This window comes from Heptranchias perlo, chromosome 34 (assembly GCF_035084215.1).
Source record: "Heptranchias perlo isolate sHepPer1 chromosome 34, sHepPer1.hap1, whole genome shotgun sequence".
Taxonomy (NCBI): domain Eukaryota; kingdom Metazoa; phylum Chordata; class Chondrichthyes; order Hexanchiformes; family Hexanchidae; genus Heptranchias; species Heptranchias perlo.
The window spans coordinates 23,643,471-23,662,284 of record NC_090358.1 but is presented as its reverse complement, the minus strand read 5'-3'; the positions used below and the strand labels follow the sequence as shown (position 1 = coordinate 23,662,284).

The 18,814-nt window shown below is 44.2% G+C and overlaps 1 protein-coding gene across 1 annotated transcript in view; it reads left to right on the top strand.

The window, feature by feature from the left end:
* Nucleotides 1–18,814, top strand: part of LOC137301893 (lamin-B3-like) — a 63,294-nt gene that overhangs the window by 26,837 nt on the left and 17,643 nt on the right. The window contains exons 5-8 of the mRNA XM_067971608.1: nt 2,737–2,862; nt 10,908–11,140; nt 14,026–14,239; nt 16,143–16,250. Coding sequence (XP_067827709.1) covers nt 2,737–2,862; nt 10,908–11,140; nt 14,026–14,239; nt 16,143–16,250 — 681 coding nt within the window. The remainder of the gene's footprint in view (nt 1–2,736; nt 2,863–10,907; nt 11,141–14,025; nt 14,240–16,142; nt 16,251–18,814) is intronic.

Sequence of the window (18,814 nt, the reverse complement as noted above, 5' to 3'; positions counted from 1 at the left end):
ATGAGGTGTGGAAAACCCTTGTGCTGGAGATCTTTGGGAACCGTAGGTCCAAAGTCACCTGTTCCTCCCAAGCATGTTACACTTACCTCATGTCATGTCTCAAATTACTCATGTACTGTATCCCAAAATGCTATTTTCTGAAAGAAATTATCTAATTTGCATTTGAATGAATCAATACTAACTGCTTTCACCATCTCCCCAGGGAGCCTGTTCCATAGATTTAACACTCACCCACTCAAATAATGTTTCCGCAGATTGATTTTTGAATTTAACCTCCTTCGAATGCTGGCTGTGTCCTCTGGTTCTACTGTTCTGAACATTTCCAAAAAGTAATATAACCTTGTTTCCACTTCATCTGAAATCTACATGTGTACACAACTGACGAATCACTTTGTGTGATGGCTATAGTGAAAGAAAATGAATAATACAATGGAATATCCATTATCTGCCAACAATGCCACTGGTAAACAATGCCTGCTCTGTCTATGCTGGCAGTCTGCCCATGTTCAATGTTGCATTTGTACATAACAAAGAGTCATCCACTTTGGACCTAATAAAGATAGATTAGTATTTTCTAAATAGTTAAAAACTAGGAACAGTGGAGGAGCAGAAAGATTTAGGAGGTCCATGTACAGAAATCACTAAAAGCTAGTAGACAGGTACAAAAATAATTTAAAGGGCTAATGAAATGTTAGCCTTTATCTCGAGGGGGCTGGATTACAACGGGGTGAAAGTTATGCTACAGCTGTATAAAGCTCTGGTTCGACTGCATCTGGAGCACTGTGTTCAGTTCTGGGCACCGCATCTCTGGAAGGATATACTGTCCCCAGCGCTTGTAGCGGGCACGTTGGTGTCACTGCAATTCCACCCGCTATACGCTGTGGCTGGTGTAACCTGACTATACTGCACTATTTATACGCACTGTCCATTGGTAAACTTATTTACTTGAACCGCTCTTCCTATTTGAAAATGGCCAAAAGTAGATTGTAAAGAACGGAAATTCTTAAACTGCCTGGAAACCAAACTTACTGTTGTCGTAAGAACATAAGAAATAGGAGCAGGAGTAGGCCATACGGCCCCTCGAGCCTGCACCGCCATTTAATAAGATCATGGCTGATCTTCTATCTCAACTCCACTTTCCCGCCTTTTCCCCATATCCATTGATTCCCTTAGTGTCCGAGAATCGATCGATCTCAGTCTTGAATATACTCAATGAATGACCATCCACAGCCCTCTAAGGTAGAGAATTCCAAAGACACTCAACCCTCTGAGTGAAGAAATTTCTCCTCATCTCAGTCCTAAATGGCCGTCCCCTTATCTTAAGACTATGCCCCCTAGTTCTAGACTCTCCAACCAGGGGAAACAACCTCTCAACACCTACCTTGTCAAGCCCCCGAATAATTTTTTTGGTTTCAATAAGATCAACTCTCATTCTTCTAAACTCTCGAGGATATAGGCCCATTTTACTCAATCTCTCCTCGTTGGACAACCCTCTCATCCCAGGAATCAATCTAGTGAACCTTTGTTGCACCCCCTCTAAGACAAGTATATCCTTCATTAGGTAAGCAGACCAAAACTGTACACAGTACTCCAGGTATCTCACCAGAACCCTATATAATTGCAGCAACTTACTTTTTACTTTTGTACTCCAAACCCCTTGCAATAAAGACCAACATACCATTTGCCTTCCTAATTGCTTGCTGTACCTGCATGTTAACTTTCTGTGTTTCGTATACAAGGACAACTAAATCCCTCTGAATACCAACATTTCTTAGTCTCTCACCTTTTAAAAAAATATTCTGCTTTTCTATTCTTCCTACCAAAGTGGATAATTTCACATTTCCCCACGTTATACTCCATCTGGTCAGGGTGCTTCTCTCTTCAGCTTATTGTGGAGATGGCCGACAACATGGCTTGGGACAAGAAATCTGTAACAGCAATTCAAAATTGCACATTAATTCCAAAGATATTGAACCATTTAAAAGCAGAGACCGTGCTATCTTCTGACACTTTTGCTATTGCAGCATGGGTGCGTTTTCTGTGTATTACCCAGATGATTTACTAAAGTCGACCTTGTCTCTGTGTCCACCCTATGGATTGTGCCTAAAGGGAGAGACAGTAACCTTGACTTGTCGCAGTCATTGTCCCATCGCACTGTTTCAAAAAAAAAGCAGGGGCGGTCTCCCCAGTGTCCTGGCCAATATTTATCCCTCAACCAACATCTCCAAAACAGATTATCTGGTCATTCTCTCATTGCCGCTTGTGGGACCTTGTGTGCAAATTGGCTGCTGCATTTCCTACATTACAGCAGTGATTACACTTCAGAAGTACTTCATTGGCTGTAAAGCGCTTTAAGGCTGTGAAAGGAGCTGTATAAATGCAAATTCTTTCTACCTTGTCACATGAAAATTCGGGCATATAATTGAAGCATAGAGGTTCCACTATGTAGTCAGTGCTGTGACTTTTTTAAAATTAAGAACTTTGATAGTTGCACACAATGTAAAATTCGCAGCTGGCAATTGATTTCCTCCCCTCCACCCCCTCCCAAAAAAAAATTCCTTAATTCAGTGGGCTTCGTGGGAATCTGCATAAACCCAGGGAAGGCACTACTGGAAAGTGTTTTGAATGTGAAAAATTGATAAGGTCACTTTGGGAAAAAATCATGAGCTCATCCACCTTAAGGGCCTTGACCTGTTTAGATTGTGCTGGTCACTTTTCTCTCTTCGTGCACTATAGCTTGAAAATGCCGAGCTGTCCGCTGCAAAGAACAGCGATTTTGCTAGTGCTGCAAAGGAAGAAGTGACAGCAGCAAAAATGAGGACCGAAACACTCTCATCTCAGCTTCATCAGTGTCGTAATCAGGTAAAACCTCAATTTACTCTCTCGGGTGTGTTCAAAGTTATCAAGAGTCAAAAGTTTTAAAGTGACTTGAAAGGAATTTTTTACATGAAAATTGTGACTGTAGAATCATGCAGCACAGAAGTAGGCCACTCGGCCCATCGTGACTGTATCGGCTCTTTGGAAGAGCTATCTAATTAGTCCCACTCCCCTGCTCTTTCCCCATAGTCCTATTTTTTTTTCTTTTTCGAGTATTTATCCCATTCCCTTTTGAAAGTTCCTATTGAATCTGTTCCACTGCGCTTTCAGGCAGTGCATTCCAGATCATCATAACTCGCTGTGTCAAAAAAAAATCCCCTCATTTCCCCCCAGGTTCTTTTGCCACTTATCTTAAATCTGTTATAGAATCATAGAAGTTTACAACATGGAAACAGGCCCTTCGGCCCAACACGTCCATGTCGCCCAGTTTATACCACTAAGCTAGTCCCAATTGCCTGCACTTGGCCCATATCCCTCTATACCCATCTTACCCATGTAACTGTCCAAATGCTTTTTAAAAGACAAAATTGTACCTGCCTCTACTACTGCCTCTGGCAGCTCGTTCCAGACACTCACCGCCCTTTGAGTGAAAAAATTGCCCCTCTGGACCCTTTTGTATCTCTCCCCTCTCACCTTAAATCTATGCCCCCTTGTTATAGACTCCCCTACCTTTGGGAAAAGATTTTGACTATCTACCTTATCTATGCCCCTCATTATTTTATAGACTTCTATAAGATCACCCCTAAACCTCCTACTCTCCAGGGAAAAAAGTCTCAGTCTATCCAACCTCTCCCTATAAGTCAAACCATCAAGTCCTGGTAGCATCCTAGTAAATCTTTTCTGCACTCTTTCTAGTTTAATAATATCCTTTCTATAATAGGGTGACCAGAACTGTACACAGTACTCCAAGTGTGGCCTTACTAATGTCTTGTACAACTTTAACAAGACATCCCAACTCCTGTATTCAATGTTCTGACCAATGAAACCAAGCATGCTGAATGCCTTCTTCACCACCCTATCCACCTGTGACTCCACTTTCAAGGAGCTATGAACATGTACTCCGAGATCTCTTTGTTCTATAACTCTCCCCAACGCCCTACCATTAACGGAGTAGGTCCTGGCCCGATTCGATCTACCAAAATGCATCACCTCACATTTATCTAAATTAAACTCCATCTGCCATTCATCGGCCCACTGGCCCAATTTATCAAGATCCCGTTGCAATCCCAGATAACCACCTTCACTGTCCACAGTGCCACCAATCTTGTGTCATCTGCAAACTTACTAACCATGCCTCCTAAATTCTCATCCAAATCATTAATATAAATAACAAATAACAGCGGACCCAGCACCGATCCCTGAGGCACACCGCTGGTCACAGGCCTCCAGTTTGAAAAACAACCCTCGACAACCACCCTCTGTCTTCTGTCGTCAATCCAATTTTGTATCCAATTGGCTACCTCACCTTGGATCCCGTGAGATTTAACCTTATGTAACAACCTACCATGCGGTACCTTGTCAAAGGCTTTGCTAAAGTCCATGTAGACCACGTCTACTGCACAGCCCTCATCTATCTTCTTGGTTACCCCTTCAAAAAACTCAATCAAATTCGTGAGACATGATTTTCCTCTCACAAAACCATGCTGACTGTTCCTAATCAGCCCCTGCCTCTCCAAATGCCTGTAGATCCTGTCTCTCAGAATACCCTCTAACAACTTACCCACTACAGATGTCAGGCTCACCGGTCTGTAGTTCCCAGGCTTTTCCCTGCCGCCCTTCTTAAACAAAGGCACAACATTTGCTACCCTCCAATCTTCAGGCACCTCACCTGTAGCTGTCGATGATTCAAATATCTCTGCTAGGGGACCCGCAATTTCCTCCCTAACCTCCCATAACGTCCTGGGATACATTTCATCAGGTCCTGGAGATTTATCTACCTTGATGCGCGTTAAGACTTCCAGCACCTCCTTCTCTGTAATATGTACACTCCTCAAGACATCACTATTTATTTCCCCAAGTTCCCTAACATCCATGCCTTTCTCAACCGTAAATACCGATGCGAAATATTCATTTAGGATCTCACCCATCTCTTGTGGTTCCGCACATAGATGACCTTGTTGATCCTTAAGAGGCCCTACTCTCTCCCTAGTTACTCTTTTGCCCTTCATGTATTTGTAGAAGCTCTTTGGATTCTCCTTTGCCTTATCTGCCAAAGCAATCTCATTTCCCCTTTTTGCCCTCCTGATTTCTCTCTTAATTCTACTCCGGCAATCTCTATACTCTTCAAGGGATCCACTTGATCCCAGCTGCCTATGCATGTCATATGCCTCCTTCTTCTTTTTGACTCGGGCCTCAATCTCCCGAGTCACCCAAGGTTCCCTACTTCTACCAGCCTGGCCCTTCACTTTATAAGGAATGTGCTTACCCTGAACCCTGGTTAACACACTTTTGAAAGCCTCCCACTTACCAGACGTCCCTTTGCCTGCCAACAGACTCTCCCAATCAACTTCTGAAAGTTCCTGTCTAATACCATCAAAATTGGCCTTTCCCCAATTTAGAATTTTAACTTTTGGGCCAAACCTATCATTCTCCATAGTTATCTTAAAACTAATGGAATTATGATCACTGGTCCCAAAGTGATCCCTCACTAACACTTCTGTCACCTGCCCTTCCTTATTTCCCAAGAGGAGGTCAAGTTTTGCCCCCTCTCTAGTCGGGCCATCCACATACTGAATGAGAAATTCCTCCTGAATACACTCAACAAATTTCTCTCCATCCAAGCCCCTAATGCTATGGCTGTCCCAGTCAATGTTGGGAAAGTTAAAGTCCCCTACTATTACCACCCTATTTTTCTTGCAGCTGTCTGTAATCTCCTTACATATTTGCTCCTCAATTTCCCGTTGACTATTTGGGGGTCTGTAGTACAATCCTATCAGTGATCTCTCCCTTCTTATTTTTCAGTTCTACCCATATAGACTCAGTGGGCGAACCCTCGGATATATCCCCTCTCAGTACTGCCGTGATGTTCTCCCTAATCAAGAACGCAACTCCCCCTCCTCTCTTACCTCCTGCTCTATCTTTCCTATAGCATCTGTACCCTGGAACATTGAGCTGCCAGTCCTGCCCCTCCCTTAACCATGTTTCAGTAATTTCTATAACATCCCAGTCCCATGTACCCATCCATGCCCTGAGTTCATCTGCCTTGCCCATCAGACTTCTTGCATTGAAATAAATGCAGTTTAATCTAGACTTCCCTTGGTCTTTACCCTGCTTTCTCAGACCATCTGTCCAGTCATGTTTTGTACACTCTCCCTTACTGCCTTTTGTTTCTGTCACCACTTTACTTCCCACTGACTTCCTGCATCGGTTCCCATTCCCCTGCCACATTAGTTTAAACCCTCCCCAACAGCACTAGCAAACACTCCCCCTAGGACATTGGTTCCAGTCCTGCCCAGATGCAGACCGTCCAATTTGTACTGGTCCCACCTCCCCCAGAACCGGTTCCAATGGCCCAGGAATTTGAATCCCTCCCTCTTGCACCATCTTTCAAGCCACGTATTCATCCTAGTTATCCTGTCATTCCTACTCTGACTAGCCCGTGGCACTGGTAGCAATCCTGAGATTACTACCTTTGAGGTCCAACTTTTTAGTTTAACTCCTAACTCCCTAAATTCAGCTTATAGGACCTCATCCCGTTTTTTACCTATATCGTTGGTACCTATATGTACCACGACAACTGGCTGTTCACCCTCCCTCTCCAGAATGTCCTGCAGCCGCTCCGAGACATCGATGACCCTTGCACCAGGGAGGCAACATACCATCCTGGAGTCTCGGTTGCGTCCGCAGAAACGCCTGTCTATTCCCCTTACAATCGAGTCCCCTAGCACTATCGCTCTGCCACTCTTTTTCCTGCCCTCCTGTGCAGCAGAGCCAGCCACGGTGCCATGAACCTGGCCGCTGCCACCTTCCCCTGGTGAGCCATCTCCCACAACAGTATCCAAAACGGTATACCTGTTTTGGAGGGAGATGACCGCAGGGGACCCCTGCACTACCTTCCTACTCTTCCTCTGTCTGTTGGTCACCCATTCACTATCTCCCTCAGTAATTTTTATCTGTGGTGTGACCAACTCACTGAACGTGCTATCCACGACTTCCTCAGCATCGCGGATGCTCCAAAGTGAGTCCATCCGCAGCTCCAGAGCCGTCAAGCGGTCAAACAATAGCTGCAGCTGGACACACTTCCCGCAGGTGAAGGAACCAGGGACACAGGAAGGATCCCTGAATTCCCACATCCCACAAGAGGAACATGACACGGGTCTGGGATCTCCTGCCATGACTTAACCCTTAAGTTAGCTTAACACAACTACAATGTCCAGAGAAAACAAAAGGAAAGAAAAACTACTTACCAGTCACCAGCCAATCACTTACCTGTTGGCTGTGACTTCGTGCCTCCATCAGCTGCAGTCGCTCGATCCTCCTAAACAATCAGCTACTCACCAATCATCTCCTTCCCTTCTGCTGACGTCACTTTGGGGGTTTTTTTCTCTCTCCCTAACCCTCGCGCTCGGCCGCTCCTCTTCTCCGCCGCCTCAGCTCATCCTGTGCTCCTGACTCCCGCCTCTAATCCGCCGCCTCAGCTGATCCTGTGCTCCTGACTCCCGCCCTCTGCTCCGCCTCCTCAGCTGATCCTGACTCCCGCCTCTGCTCCGCCTCCTCAGCTCATCCTGTGCTCCTGACTGCCGCCTCTGCTCCGCCGCCTCAGCTGATCCTGTGCTCCTGACTCCCGCCCTCTGCTCCGCCTCCTCAGCTGATCCTGACTCCCGCCTCTGCTCCGCCTCCTCAGCTGATCCTGACTCCCGCCTCTGCTCCGCCTCCTCAGCTGATCCTGTGCTCCTGACTCCCGCCTCTGCTCCGCCTCCTCAGCTGATCCTGTGCTCCTGACTCCCGCCCTCCGCTCCGCCGCCTCAGCTGATCCTGACTCCCGCCCTCTGCTCCGCCGCCTCAGCTGATCCTGACTCCCGCCCTCTGCTCCGCCGCCTCAGCTGATCCTGACTCCCGCCCTCTGCTCCGCCGCCTCAGCTGATCCTGACTCCCGCCCTCTGCTCCGCCGCCTCAGCTGATCCTGACTCCCGCCCTCTGCTCCGCCGCCTCAGCTGATCCTGACTCCCGCCCTCTGCTCCGCCGCCTCAGCTGATCCTGACTCCCGCCCTCTGCTCCGCCGCCTCAGCTGATCCTGACTCCCGCCTCTGCTCCGCCGCCTCAGCTGATCCTGTGCTCCTGACTCCCGCCCTCTGCTCCGCCGCCTCAGCTGATCCTGACTCCCGCCCTCTGCTCCGCCGCCTCAGCTGATCCTGACTCCCGCCCTCTGCTCCGCCGCCTCAGCTGATCCTGACTCCCGCCCTCTGCTCCGCCGCCTCAGCTGATCCTGACTCCCGCCCTCTGCTCCGCCGCCTCAGCTGATCCTGACTCCCGCCCTCTGCTCCGCCGCCTCAGCTGATCCTGACTCCCGCCCTCTGCTCCGCCGCCTCAGCTGATCCTGACTCCCGCCTCTGCTCCGCCGCCTCAGCTGATCCTGTGCTCCTGACTCCCGCCTTTTTATGGGCCGCTCCTCTGCTCCGCCGCCTCAGCTGATGTCCTCTGGTTACTGACCCTCCTGTCTGTACTATGAGAAGTTCTCATTGTCTTTGGATATTAATTAGCATTGAATGCCAGGTATTTTATGTTTGAGTTTTTTTTTAAATGTGAAATTGGATGACAGTAGATTTACATCCTATCCCTTCCGTCTCTCAGATCTGAATTTGAATCCAATTCAGACTGACGGGACGAAAATCTTCGCTATGTGCTGGCTCAAAGGTCATTCCACCAAATAAATTTGGGGAGTCTTAACCTAGCTCAGTGCAAGTAATGGCCTAAAGCAAAAAGCAAATGTCCACAATTGGCCGACTTTCTAAAATGAGTGGGAAATGGGGAAAGTGTTTCCTGGTGCAACAGTTCATCTAAGGTTGGAGCGAAGATAAATTCCAGGGACAGAGTAGAGGGATCTTCATGCTGCAATGGGGATGCTGATGTGCTCCTCTCACCACCACCCTACCCGCCCCCCCATCCTCCCCTCAATGAGCACCAATATTTATCAGAAAAATGAAATGCAAGGCTGATGGTTGGAATTTTAGAATCCCCTAACATTTTTTTATATTTTAAAGTCTTTAAATTGTTCTCCAATGTTTGTGTCAAAGAATCATGTTGATATCTCTCCAGGTCTTTCTTGTGAAGTTCATCATTAGCATGCTATGGTATATAATTACCGAAGGGAATTTCCTCCAGAATGATCGATTTATTTGATGTTTGCCACACTGCTACCCTTAAAAGTGACTTAAGGAATCATAGAATATGACTGGACATGGGATTACTTGGAAACTTTACAACTATTGAGTGCTGTTTCATGGCCAGAGCAATAAAACTCCCCCCCCCACCCCCCCCCCCCACCTCCCTATGAATAAACATGAAATGATGATTTGCTTATCATTGGGATGTCAGTTATAATAATCATAAGCACCATAAGATCTTGTTATTGTCATGAGACTTTCTGCCTATCGCTTCTTTCATTTAGGTCTTCCCATCTGTACTGTCTTAACATCTCGGCTATGGCCTTGCATGTTGCCTCTTCCCAGTTAGATCTATTCTATCAGTCATAAGAACATGATTGGAATTTTCTATAATGCCCTTTCTCTTCCTCTCCCCTCATTTATGTAGCCCACCAATATTCACATACAGGCTGCAGATGACGAATGGCCACTTGGACAAGGTACTGAAATCCCACCATCTGTGGAATTGCATCCCTGAAAAATGGTCTTCCACATACTACATCATCATAGAATGGTTACAGCACAGAAGGAGGCCAGTCAGCCCATCGAGCCCATGCCAGCTCTTCTAAGAGCAATCCAGTTAATCCCATTCCCCCGCTCTTCCCCTGTAGCCCTGCAAATATTTACCCTTCAGGTATTTATCCATTTCCTTTTTGAAAGCCATGATTGAATCTGTTACCACCACCCTTTCAGGCAGTGCATTCCAAATCATAACTACTCGCGTGTAAAGTTTTCCCTCATGTTGCCATTGGTTCTTTTGCCAGTCACCTTAAATCTGCGTCCTCTGGTTCGCGACCCTACCGCCAATGGGAACAGTTTTTCTCTTTATTTACTTTATCTAAACCCATAATAATTTTGAACACTTCTATCAAATCTCCTCTCAACTTTCTCTGCTGTATGGAGAACAGCCCCAGCTTCTCCAGTCTCTCCACGTAACTGAAGCCCCTCATCCCTGGAAGCATTCTAGTAAATCTTTTCTGCACCCTCTGTAAGGCCTTCACATCCTTCCTAAAGTGCGGTTCCCAGAATTAGATGTAATACTCCAGTTGTGGCCGAACCAGTGTTTTATAAAGGTTCAACATGACTTCCTTGCTTTTGTACTCTGCCTCTATTTATAAAGCCCAGGATCCTGTATGCTATTTTAACCGCTTTCTCAACCTGTCCTACCACCTTCAAATATTTGTGCACATATACCCCCAGATCTCTCTGTTCCTGCACCCCCTTTAGAATTGTACCATTTAGTTTATATTACCTCTCCTCATTCTTCCTGCCAAAATGTATCACTTCGCATTTCATCTGCCATGTGTCCGCCCATTCCACCAGCCTGTCTATGTCTTCTTGATGGGTGATATTTGAAATTTCGAAGGAAAATATTCTGCAGTCGATATGCAGAAATTATCCAGTATATTTAGCAAAGCTTCTGACATTTGGTACTCGTGAAGTGTAGCATGTAAATCTAAAGGGGGATGTTACGAAATATTTCTCGCTTAAAATAATGTTGAATAGGAGCTAGTTAGAATAATTTTTGCTTCCACAAGTTGCCTACCTGAAAAAGATCGAGCACTGGCTTGCCAAAAATCATCCACAGGATGAAAGTTTTGTTTTGGGGGGAGATATGTCATTGTGGATAACTGATTTTTTTGTTTTTTTTTCTTCTGTCTTTCTCAGATTTCTGCTCTGCAAACTAAAACTCAGGATTTGGAGATGATGCTAGATCGTGAGAGGGAAGTCAGCCATCAGCGGATGGTAGAGAAAGACCGCGAAATTGCTGAAATTCGCGAGCAAATACAGACCAAGCTGGAAGAGTATGATGGCCTCCTTGATGTGAAACTGGCATTGGACCAGGAGATAAATTTTTACAGGAAGATGCTGGAGGGAGAGGAACACAGGGGAGTGAGATTGTGCTTTGTTTATTTGATTTCAGCAAAGTTTCATCATTTAATCTATCTGAAGCAAAATTATCCCATTGGAACTAATTGGAGGAGATGATCATATTTCCATGTTACTGTCAAACATCGCATGTTATACCAGCTTCAGGCTCCATCCATAGTTGGATAGTGGGCCCACATTGCGTTAGTTCTCCACAAAGCACCCTGTCTCATCATTTTAATTCTTGCACTTATTCTCTCCAGGTCTGTATCTCTCATCTATTAATTTGCAAATCTGTTGCGAGTAGTTCACTTCCTGACTCCACACACCCTCTCTACCACCTACAAGGCACAAGTCAGGAGCATGATGGAATGCTCTCCATTGCCTGGACTTCAACAATACTCAAGAAGTTTGACACTATCCAGAACAAAGCAGTTCACTCGATCAGTACCCCATCCAATGGCTTAACCATCCACTCCCTCCACCTTCAATGTACTGTGGCTGCAGTGTGTACTATCTCCAGGATACACTGCAGAAATTCACCAAGGCTTCTTTGGCAGCACTCCCCGTACCCACAACCTCCACTACCTAGAAGGACAAGGGCAGCAGGTGCATGAAACACCATCACCTCCAAGTCATACACCTTCCGGGCTTGGTCAAAATCTTGGAATTCCCTACCCAACAACATTGTGGGAATACCTTCACCACTGGTTCAAGAAGAAGGCCCACCACCACCTTCTCAAGGGTAACTAGTGATGGACAATAAATGCCATCGATGCTCACATCCCGAGAATGAATTTTTAAATTCTGGCCTGGTCCTCATGCCTCGTTACTCAATCTTTCATTACCATTTATTTCTTATTCCACCCCCCCCCCCCCCACCCCCAAAATAAACAAAATATCAGCAGTCAGTATAAATAATCTTGACGATGCAGTGCCAAGGAACTTTCATTCAGTGCCAAACCTCTGATGCTATTTATCTGTCTCCCATTCCTTATCCTGTCCACAAGAAAACTGAGTTCTGATGTGGAGTATCAGATTCCAAAATCATTTTGCCCAGCATCAGGCTTCCATCAATTTGTCCCTGCCACTATCCCAAATTCTCCTGAAACATTGATGATACTCTTTTTAATGTGAACATGCTAACCTCACAATAAATCCAATGAAGAACTCATTGGTAAATGAAAGTGCTATGCTGATAACCACATGTCCTTCAGATTTGAAAGCTGCAGATTTTTTGTCAGTTCATTTGATTCTGTGTACAAAGAAAATATAGCCACAGATTTACAAACATTGCAGACTATTCAATAGAGTAGTGAAATGAGCAGTTACTTTGGAGGTAGAGGGAAGGGGGTAGATTCTGCATGCAGAGCTAAAATTATTTTGTTTGATGTGGTTATTTTTTGGGTCAACTTCTAGATCTTCCCTAGTCACTGGTTGAAATCCTGCTCCATTCCAGGAAAATTTCGGCTATCTGAATTTATTATGTCAAGTGTCAGAAGTTTGCTGAATGATGTGTGTCTAAGTCTATTCTCCCTGCTATGGGCAAAGTTCAACATATTCTAGAATATCTGCAATGATTACTTGAGCTGGATCTAAAGGCCAGTTCTTTCTAATACATTTGGTTGCCATCACAAGCTTTCCAGGACCATTAGCATCAGGTCCAGTAGATCCTCATCCTCTTGAATCTTGGCTTTATTATGTGGAAGTTGCATTCAGTAGAGCTCCTTTAGCTCCTGATTGGAAACTGAATGAAGTCCTTTTATAAGCTGCTCAGAACTGTTTGAAAATGTCATTTTGAAGTTACTTACCAGGAAGACAGCATTATTAAATGGGCTTTCTTTTATTGTTCACTGAGCCCAGGACTTTAGGAAGTCCCGGCAGTTATTTGCTTTGTGTGGAAAGAAGACCTTGAGTAACTTGATGATGAAATAGCTAATTGGATAAATATTCCATTGTAACATTTAACTGGTAACTGGTAATTCTTCTCATCCCACAGGTACTTCTTGGGCTTCTCTTAAATCAGGTTTCTATTGACGGTGTCTTGTAAAGCAGCTATGTATGTATAGTTTCACCAAATTTAACTAATACTCAGGATAGTGTTTACAGCAGATCTGTTTTGGCAACAGGAATTGGAGCATCCGAGTTAGAGCTTCCCTACTCCAAATTTGGCGTATTTTGGTATGGCTCCTGTGGTGTATCAGAGATTCCTAAATGAGTAAGAAAATGGGATTACGTACCATTATAGGGTCTTCCATTGTCAAATGACATCCCTCACCATGATCCCTCCCAACTATCCCTTGTGTCATGCTGCTATTGCAGTTATTTAATGGTTAAGGAGTTTTGACCAAGTTGTTTTTATTGGCGTAGGTCAAAAAGAGCAGATCTATCATGCAAATCCTGGGCCTTTGTGAATAGCAGAAGCGAAGGGGAATGCCACATGGGGGAGCAGTAATGATGTCACAGTGGCAAAAATGGCTTTTCCCCAGGCTAATCAAGGTTGGGCGAATTCTTAATAGTGTGGGAAGAGTGCTATCATAGAATCATAGAAAGATTACAGCACGGAAGGAGGCCATTTGGCCCATCGAGTCCGCGCCGGCTCTGTGCAAGAGCAATTCAGCTAGTCCCACTCACTCACCTAGTCAGTCAGAGAATGACGAAGCTACAAGTATGTAATTCCACTGGTCAAATAAATCGGTCATCAACTTTGAATTAGTACTAAAAGCACAAAGGAGAAAGTTGGAATGAATGTTTTCATGCAAAGAGTGATCAAGATATAAAATGTTTTACCACTAGTGGCTAGTGAAGCTGAGTCATTGATCCCATTCAAAAGGGAATAAGAAAAACATTGAAATTGCTAAGTCTGCATGTAGAATAAAATATTTATTAACCTTTTCAACATTGTCTAACATTACAGACTTGAATTGACTCCCATTCCACCTTCACATAGTGTGGGACGCACCTCAAGTCGTGGCACTTCATTCCGTGGGAAAAAAAGGAAATTGTCCGAGGCTAAAATTGCCAGCTTCAATTACGAAGCAAGTGAACATGTGTCTTCTGTAGGAAAAATTATTTTAGAAGAATTTAACAATGAAGGAAAATATGTCAAATTGAAGAATGCTTCCAATAAGGTAAAGATCCTTTGTTTTACTGCACCAAATTGTATGTAGCAACTGTTGATTTGCGAATTAAATCATTTGCTAAGGAATAAGGTCTATGAATGGTAAATACTATCTTACCCTCCTTCCAAATTGATTGCTTTTCTGTCGTCATCTAGAAGTGCTGACTCATTTTGGTGAATGACTGCTCTATTGTTTTTTCACTCTCATGATGAGAATAGTAGAGAATTTTTAAAAATGATTTTTGGTACAGCACTAAGACTAAGTATTTATAATTCATAACTTTCCCCAGTGCCTTGCATAGTAATAGTACTATCTAGTAGGTACAATTCCCCAGTCTAAATTTGCTATTATGAATTATGCCCATGTCATATTTGGCCTCGGTACATGGATTAGGTAGGGGAAAATCAGCCAGCATTGCCAGTCCGATTGCCGTAGAGGAAATTACGCTGGAAATATATGTGTGAACGACAAGTGAGGGCAGGATTCAGTTTACCTATGATTTTCCCCCTCCCTATATATCTTGCTGACCCTCAACTTTAAAGCTCTCAAAAAGAAAACGCAAAACTTGTGCACGGTACCAGTGACATGGCACCATAACCCTCGCAACGAGCCAGGAGCGGAACGGACAGAGTTGGCATCAGGGTAGGAAGTTTTGAAAATGATGTAATGTAAGATTTAATGAGGCATAGAGTATTTTTCGAACTGGGCCAGTTAGTAGATAGAAGGGAACATTGATGTGACACAAAAAACACATTCTAAGCTGTTTCCAGTTAGAAGAGGTTATTCTGACTGGCGGTGGACCTGAGTGGATAGCAGCAACAGCTTCAGTGATTTCCTCATGGTGTAAATGGTTGAATAACTGTGCTTGTAATATCTGAGTTGTGTAGGTATGTCATGGTAGGGAGCTCGATCCACAAGGTACAACGATTGAGTGAGTCACATACAATGAAAATGCTCTATGGCCGGGCAGAATTGTGATTAAATGCACAATATCTTTTCCACGAAAACTTGTGTATGTTTATTGATCTGCAAAATCCAAGCTTTCCATACCTTAAAAATCCAAGCCCCTCTCACCAAAAATTCAAACCAATTAATCATAAGAATTCCTGCTGCCCCCCCTCCCCCCACATAAATAATCCAAATTCCCGTAGGCTAAAAATACTAGCTCCCGTACACATTGACTCTGTACCTTATTTACCTTATTGCCCTTCACTTCCTGGTTCGGCCTGCTGCCCGTTGACACCTTCTGCCTCCTTGTCACCGCTTGCACCCTGCTGCTCACTTTACTACCTTTTGACACCGTCTCTCCTGCCACATCCGCCACCAGTGTGTCTTTGTCTTTGTTCACTGTTAGCCTAAAAATCCTTTGCAAAGTGCACCGTGTGGAAACTTCAGTCACTTTAAAGGGGCCAGGCCTGGAGATCTTATAAAAGCGGATTCCTGATTGCAACAAAAAGGCTGCTCCTTTGTTGTTCTATGGGGTACGGTCGCCTTTTGTTCTCATCCTTGGGGCCCAGGAAATTTAAACCAATTAAACCAGACTGTCTTTGTGCACAAGGAACACAATTGGGGCCCAGGTGATGTGCCCATGCAGGCTAAATTTGGCCTATGGGCTGTGTCCTGGACAGTGCTGTACAATAGAATACACAAAAGTATGCCAAACTTTTTTCTGAGTATTGTCATTACAGCTTATTGTAATGTGTGGGATTTTATAGTTGAATATTTTTGGGTGTGACCTACATTCAGTTTTATCCATGCCGTGGTTAAATTTGTAATATATCTTCAAAAAAAACTAGACTAAGTTAGCTGTCTTAATGTTACTTTTTTTTTTAATGATACAAATTGTTACTTTTTGTAAATACTTTTCTTTACAAAGAATTTGAAAATACAATGTTTATTAATATACTTATAGGACCAGCCATTAAATGGATGGATTATAAGAAGACAATTTGCGGATTTGACAGAGATTACATACAAGTTTCCTGCACGTTTTATTCTTAAAGCTATGGAAGCAGTAATCGTAAGTATATACCTAGCATTGCAGTAACTTGCTTATCAAATATCAACACAGAAGCAACCTACACAGCTTTCTTCTACTACAAAATGTGTGATCGTGCGTTTCACTATTTTATACGTGACAAAATTGCACTGAAAAGTTTACATAAACCCCATTTCCCCCCATCAGTTGTGCAGTACGAATTTAAGTCCTCCGCAATAAATCTTTCTTTAGCATTGCACATAATGTACTTTATGGAAAATTATAAGCAATCACTGGTTTGACGTTGAAAGAGAAATTTCTACGTGAAAACTCCATGTGCAGAGAACACTGAGAGTAATATAGGTATCAGAACAACTAACGAATCTTGTCTGAGTTTCCAACCAGCATCTGAACTTAAAGATGAAGTAATCTTGTAATCATTTCTAAGTGTCTATTTCTTAGGTTTTTTTTTTGGCATGTGTCTGTCGAGGGAAAAATAGTGTTCATAGGCATGGCAAAGTCTGTAGGGTGGAAAGTATGCTGATTCCTTTTTATTGATCAAAAATCACTATCGTTTTTTCAAAAAAAAAGTAAAACTCTTCCTTAAAATTTCCACTAATTAAGCAGCCAGTCATAAACCATTATATGGGAACTTCGGAACAATTGTAGGTCATTCAGTCCCTCGAGTCTGTTATGCCATTCAATGAGATTATTCTGGGGGGGGGGGGTGAACAGCCAGAGGTCGTGGTCCATATCAGTACCAGCGACGGGTAGGAAGAGGGATGAGGTCCTGCAGGCAGATTTTAAGGAGTTAGGAAAGAAATTAAGAAGCAGGACCTCAAAGGTAGTAATCTCCGGATTACTCCCGGTGGCACGTGCTAGCGAGTATAGGAATAGGAAGATAGAACAGATGAATGTGTGGCTGGAGAGATAGTGTAGGAGGGAGGGCTTTAGATTCCTGGGGCATTGAGACCAGTTCTGGGGAAGGTGGGACCTGTACAGGTCGGATGGGTTGCACCTCAACGGATCTGGGACCACTGGCCTTGCGGAGAGGTTTGCTAGTGCTGTGGGGGTGGGGGGAAATGTTTAAACTAATTTGGCAGGGCGATGGGCACCAGGATGTAGCAATGGAAAGGAGAAACATGAGGCACAAAGGATCGGGGGGAGAAAGATGGCCCGAGAGCAAGTAATAGTACAGGATTAGGTGGGATCAGACTAAGAGAGAGTACAAGAAAGTCTAAGACTGGTTTGCAGTGCATGTGTGTAAACACACGCAGCGTGGTAAATAAGGTTGGTGAGCAGTAGACGCAAATAGCCACATGGGAATATGATGTCATGGCGATAAGAGACCTGGCTCAAAAAAGGGCAGGATTGGGTACTAAATATTCCTGGATATAAGGAGTTCAGGACCGATAGGAAAGGAAGGAGAAGGGGTGGCAGTAATGATTAAGGAGAATATTGCTGTACTGGGGAGAGAGGATGTCCTGGAGAGGTCAAGGACAGAATCTATTTGGTTAGAGTTAAGAAACAAACTATTGGGTGTATTCTATAGGCCATCAACCAGTGGGAAGGATATAGAGGAGCAAATTTGCAGGGAAATTACAGAGAGGTGCAAAAGCTATAGAGTAGTGATAACTGGGGACTTCAACTATCCTAATATAGACTGGGATAACAATAATAATATAAGGGCACAGAGGGGGAGGAATTTTTGAAATGTGTTCAGGATAACTTTCTTAACCAGTACATTTCCAGCCCAACGAGGAAGGAGGCATTGCTGGACTTGGCCCACCTCATACCCTAGAACCAAGTGGAGCAATGCCAGTGGGGGAGCATTTAGGGAGCAGCAATCGTAGTAACATAAGGTTTAGAATAGCTATGGAAAAAGACACAAACCACTCTAAAGTAAAAATACTCAATTGGAAGAGGGCCAATTTCAATGGGATGAGAACAGATCTGGCCCGGGTAAATTGGAATCCAAGATTGGCAGACAAAACTGTAATTGAACAACGGGCAGCCTTTAAGAAGGAGATGGTTCGGGTACAGTCTGGGCACATTCCCATGAGGCAGAAAGGTAGGGCAACTAAAGCCAGAGCTCCCTGGATGACTAGAGATAGTAAGTAAGATGAAACGGAAAAAAGTGGCTTATGGCAGAAGTCAGGTTGATAACACAAGTGAGAACTGGGCAGAATATAGAAAGTTCAGAGGGGAAGTGCAAAAGGAAATAAGAGGGGCAAAGAGAAAGTATGAGAATAGACTGGTGGCCAACATAAAAGGGAATCCAAAAGTCTTCTACAGGCATGTAAACAGTAAATGAGTAGTAAGAGGAGGGGTGGGGCCGATTAGGGACCATAAAGGAGATCTACTTATGGAGGCAGAGGGGATGGCTGAGGTACTAAATGAGGACTTTGCATCTGTCTTTACCAAGGAAGAAGATGTTGCCAGAGTCTCAGTAAAGGAAGATATAGTTGAGATATTGATGGGCTAAAAATTGATAAAGAAGGGGTACTTGAAAGGCTAGCTGTACTTAAAGTAGGTAAGTCACCCGGTCCGGATGGGACGCATCCTAGGTTGCTGAGGGAAGTAAGGGTGGAAATTGCGGAGGTATT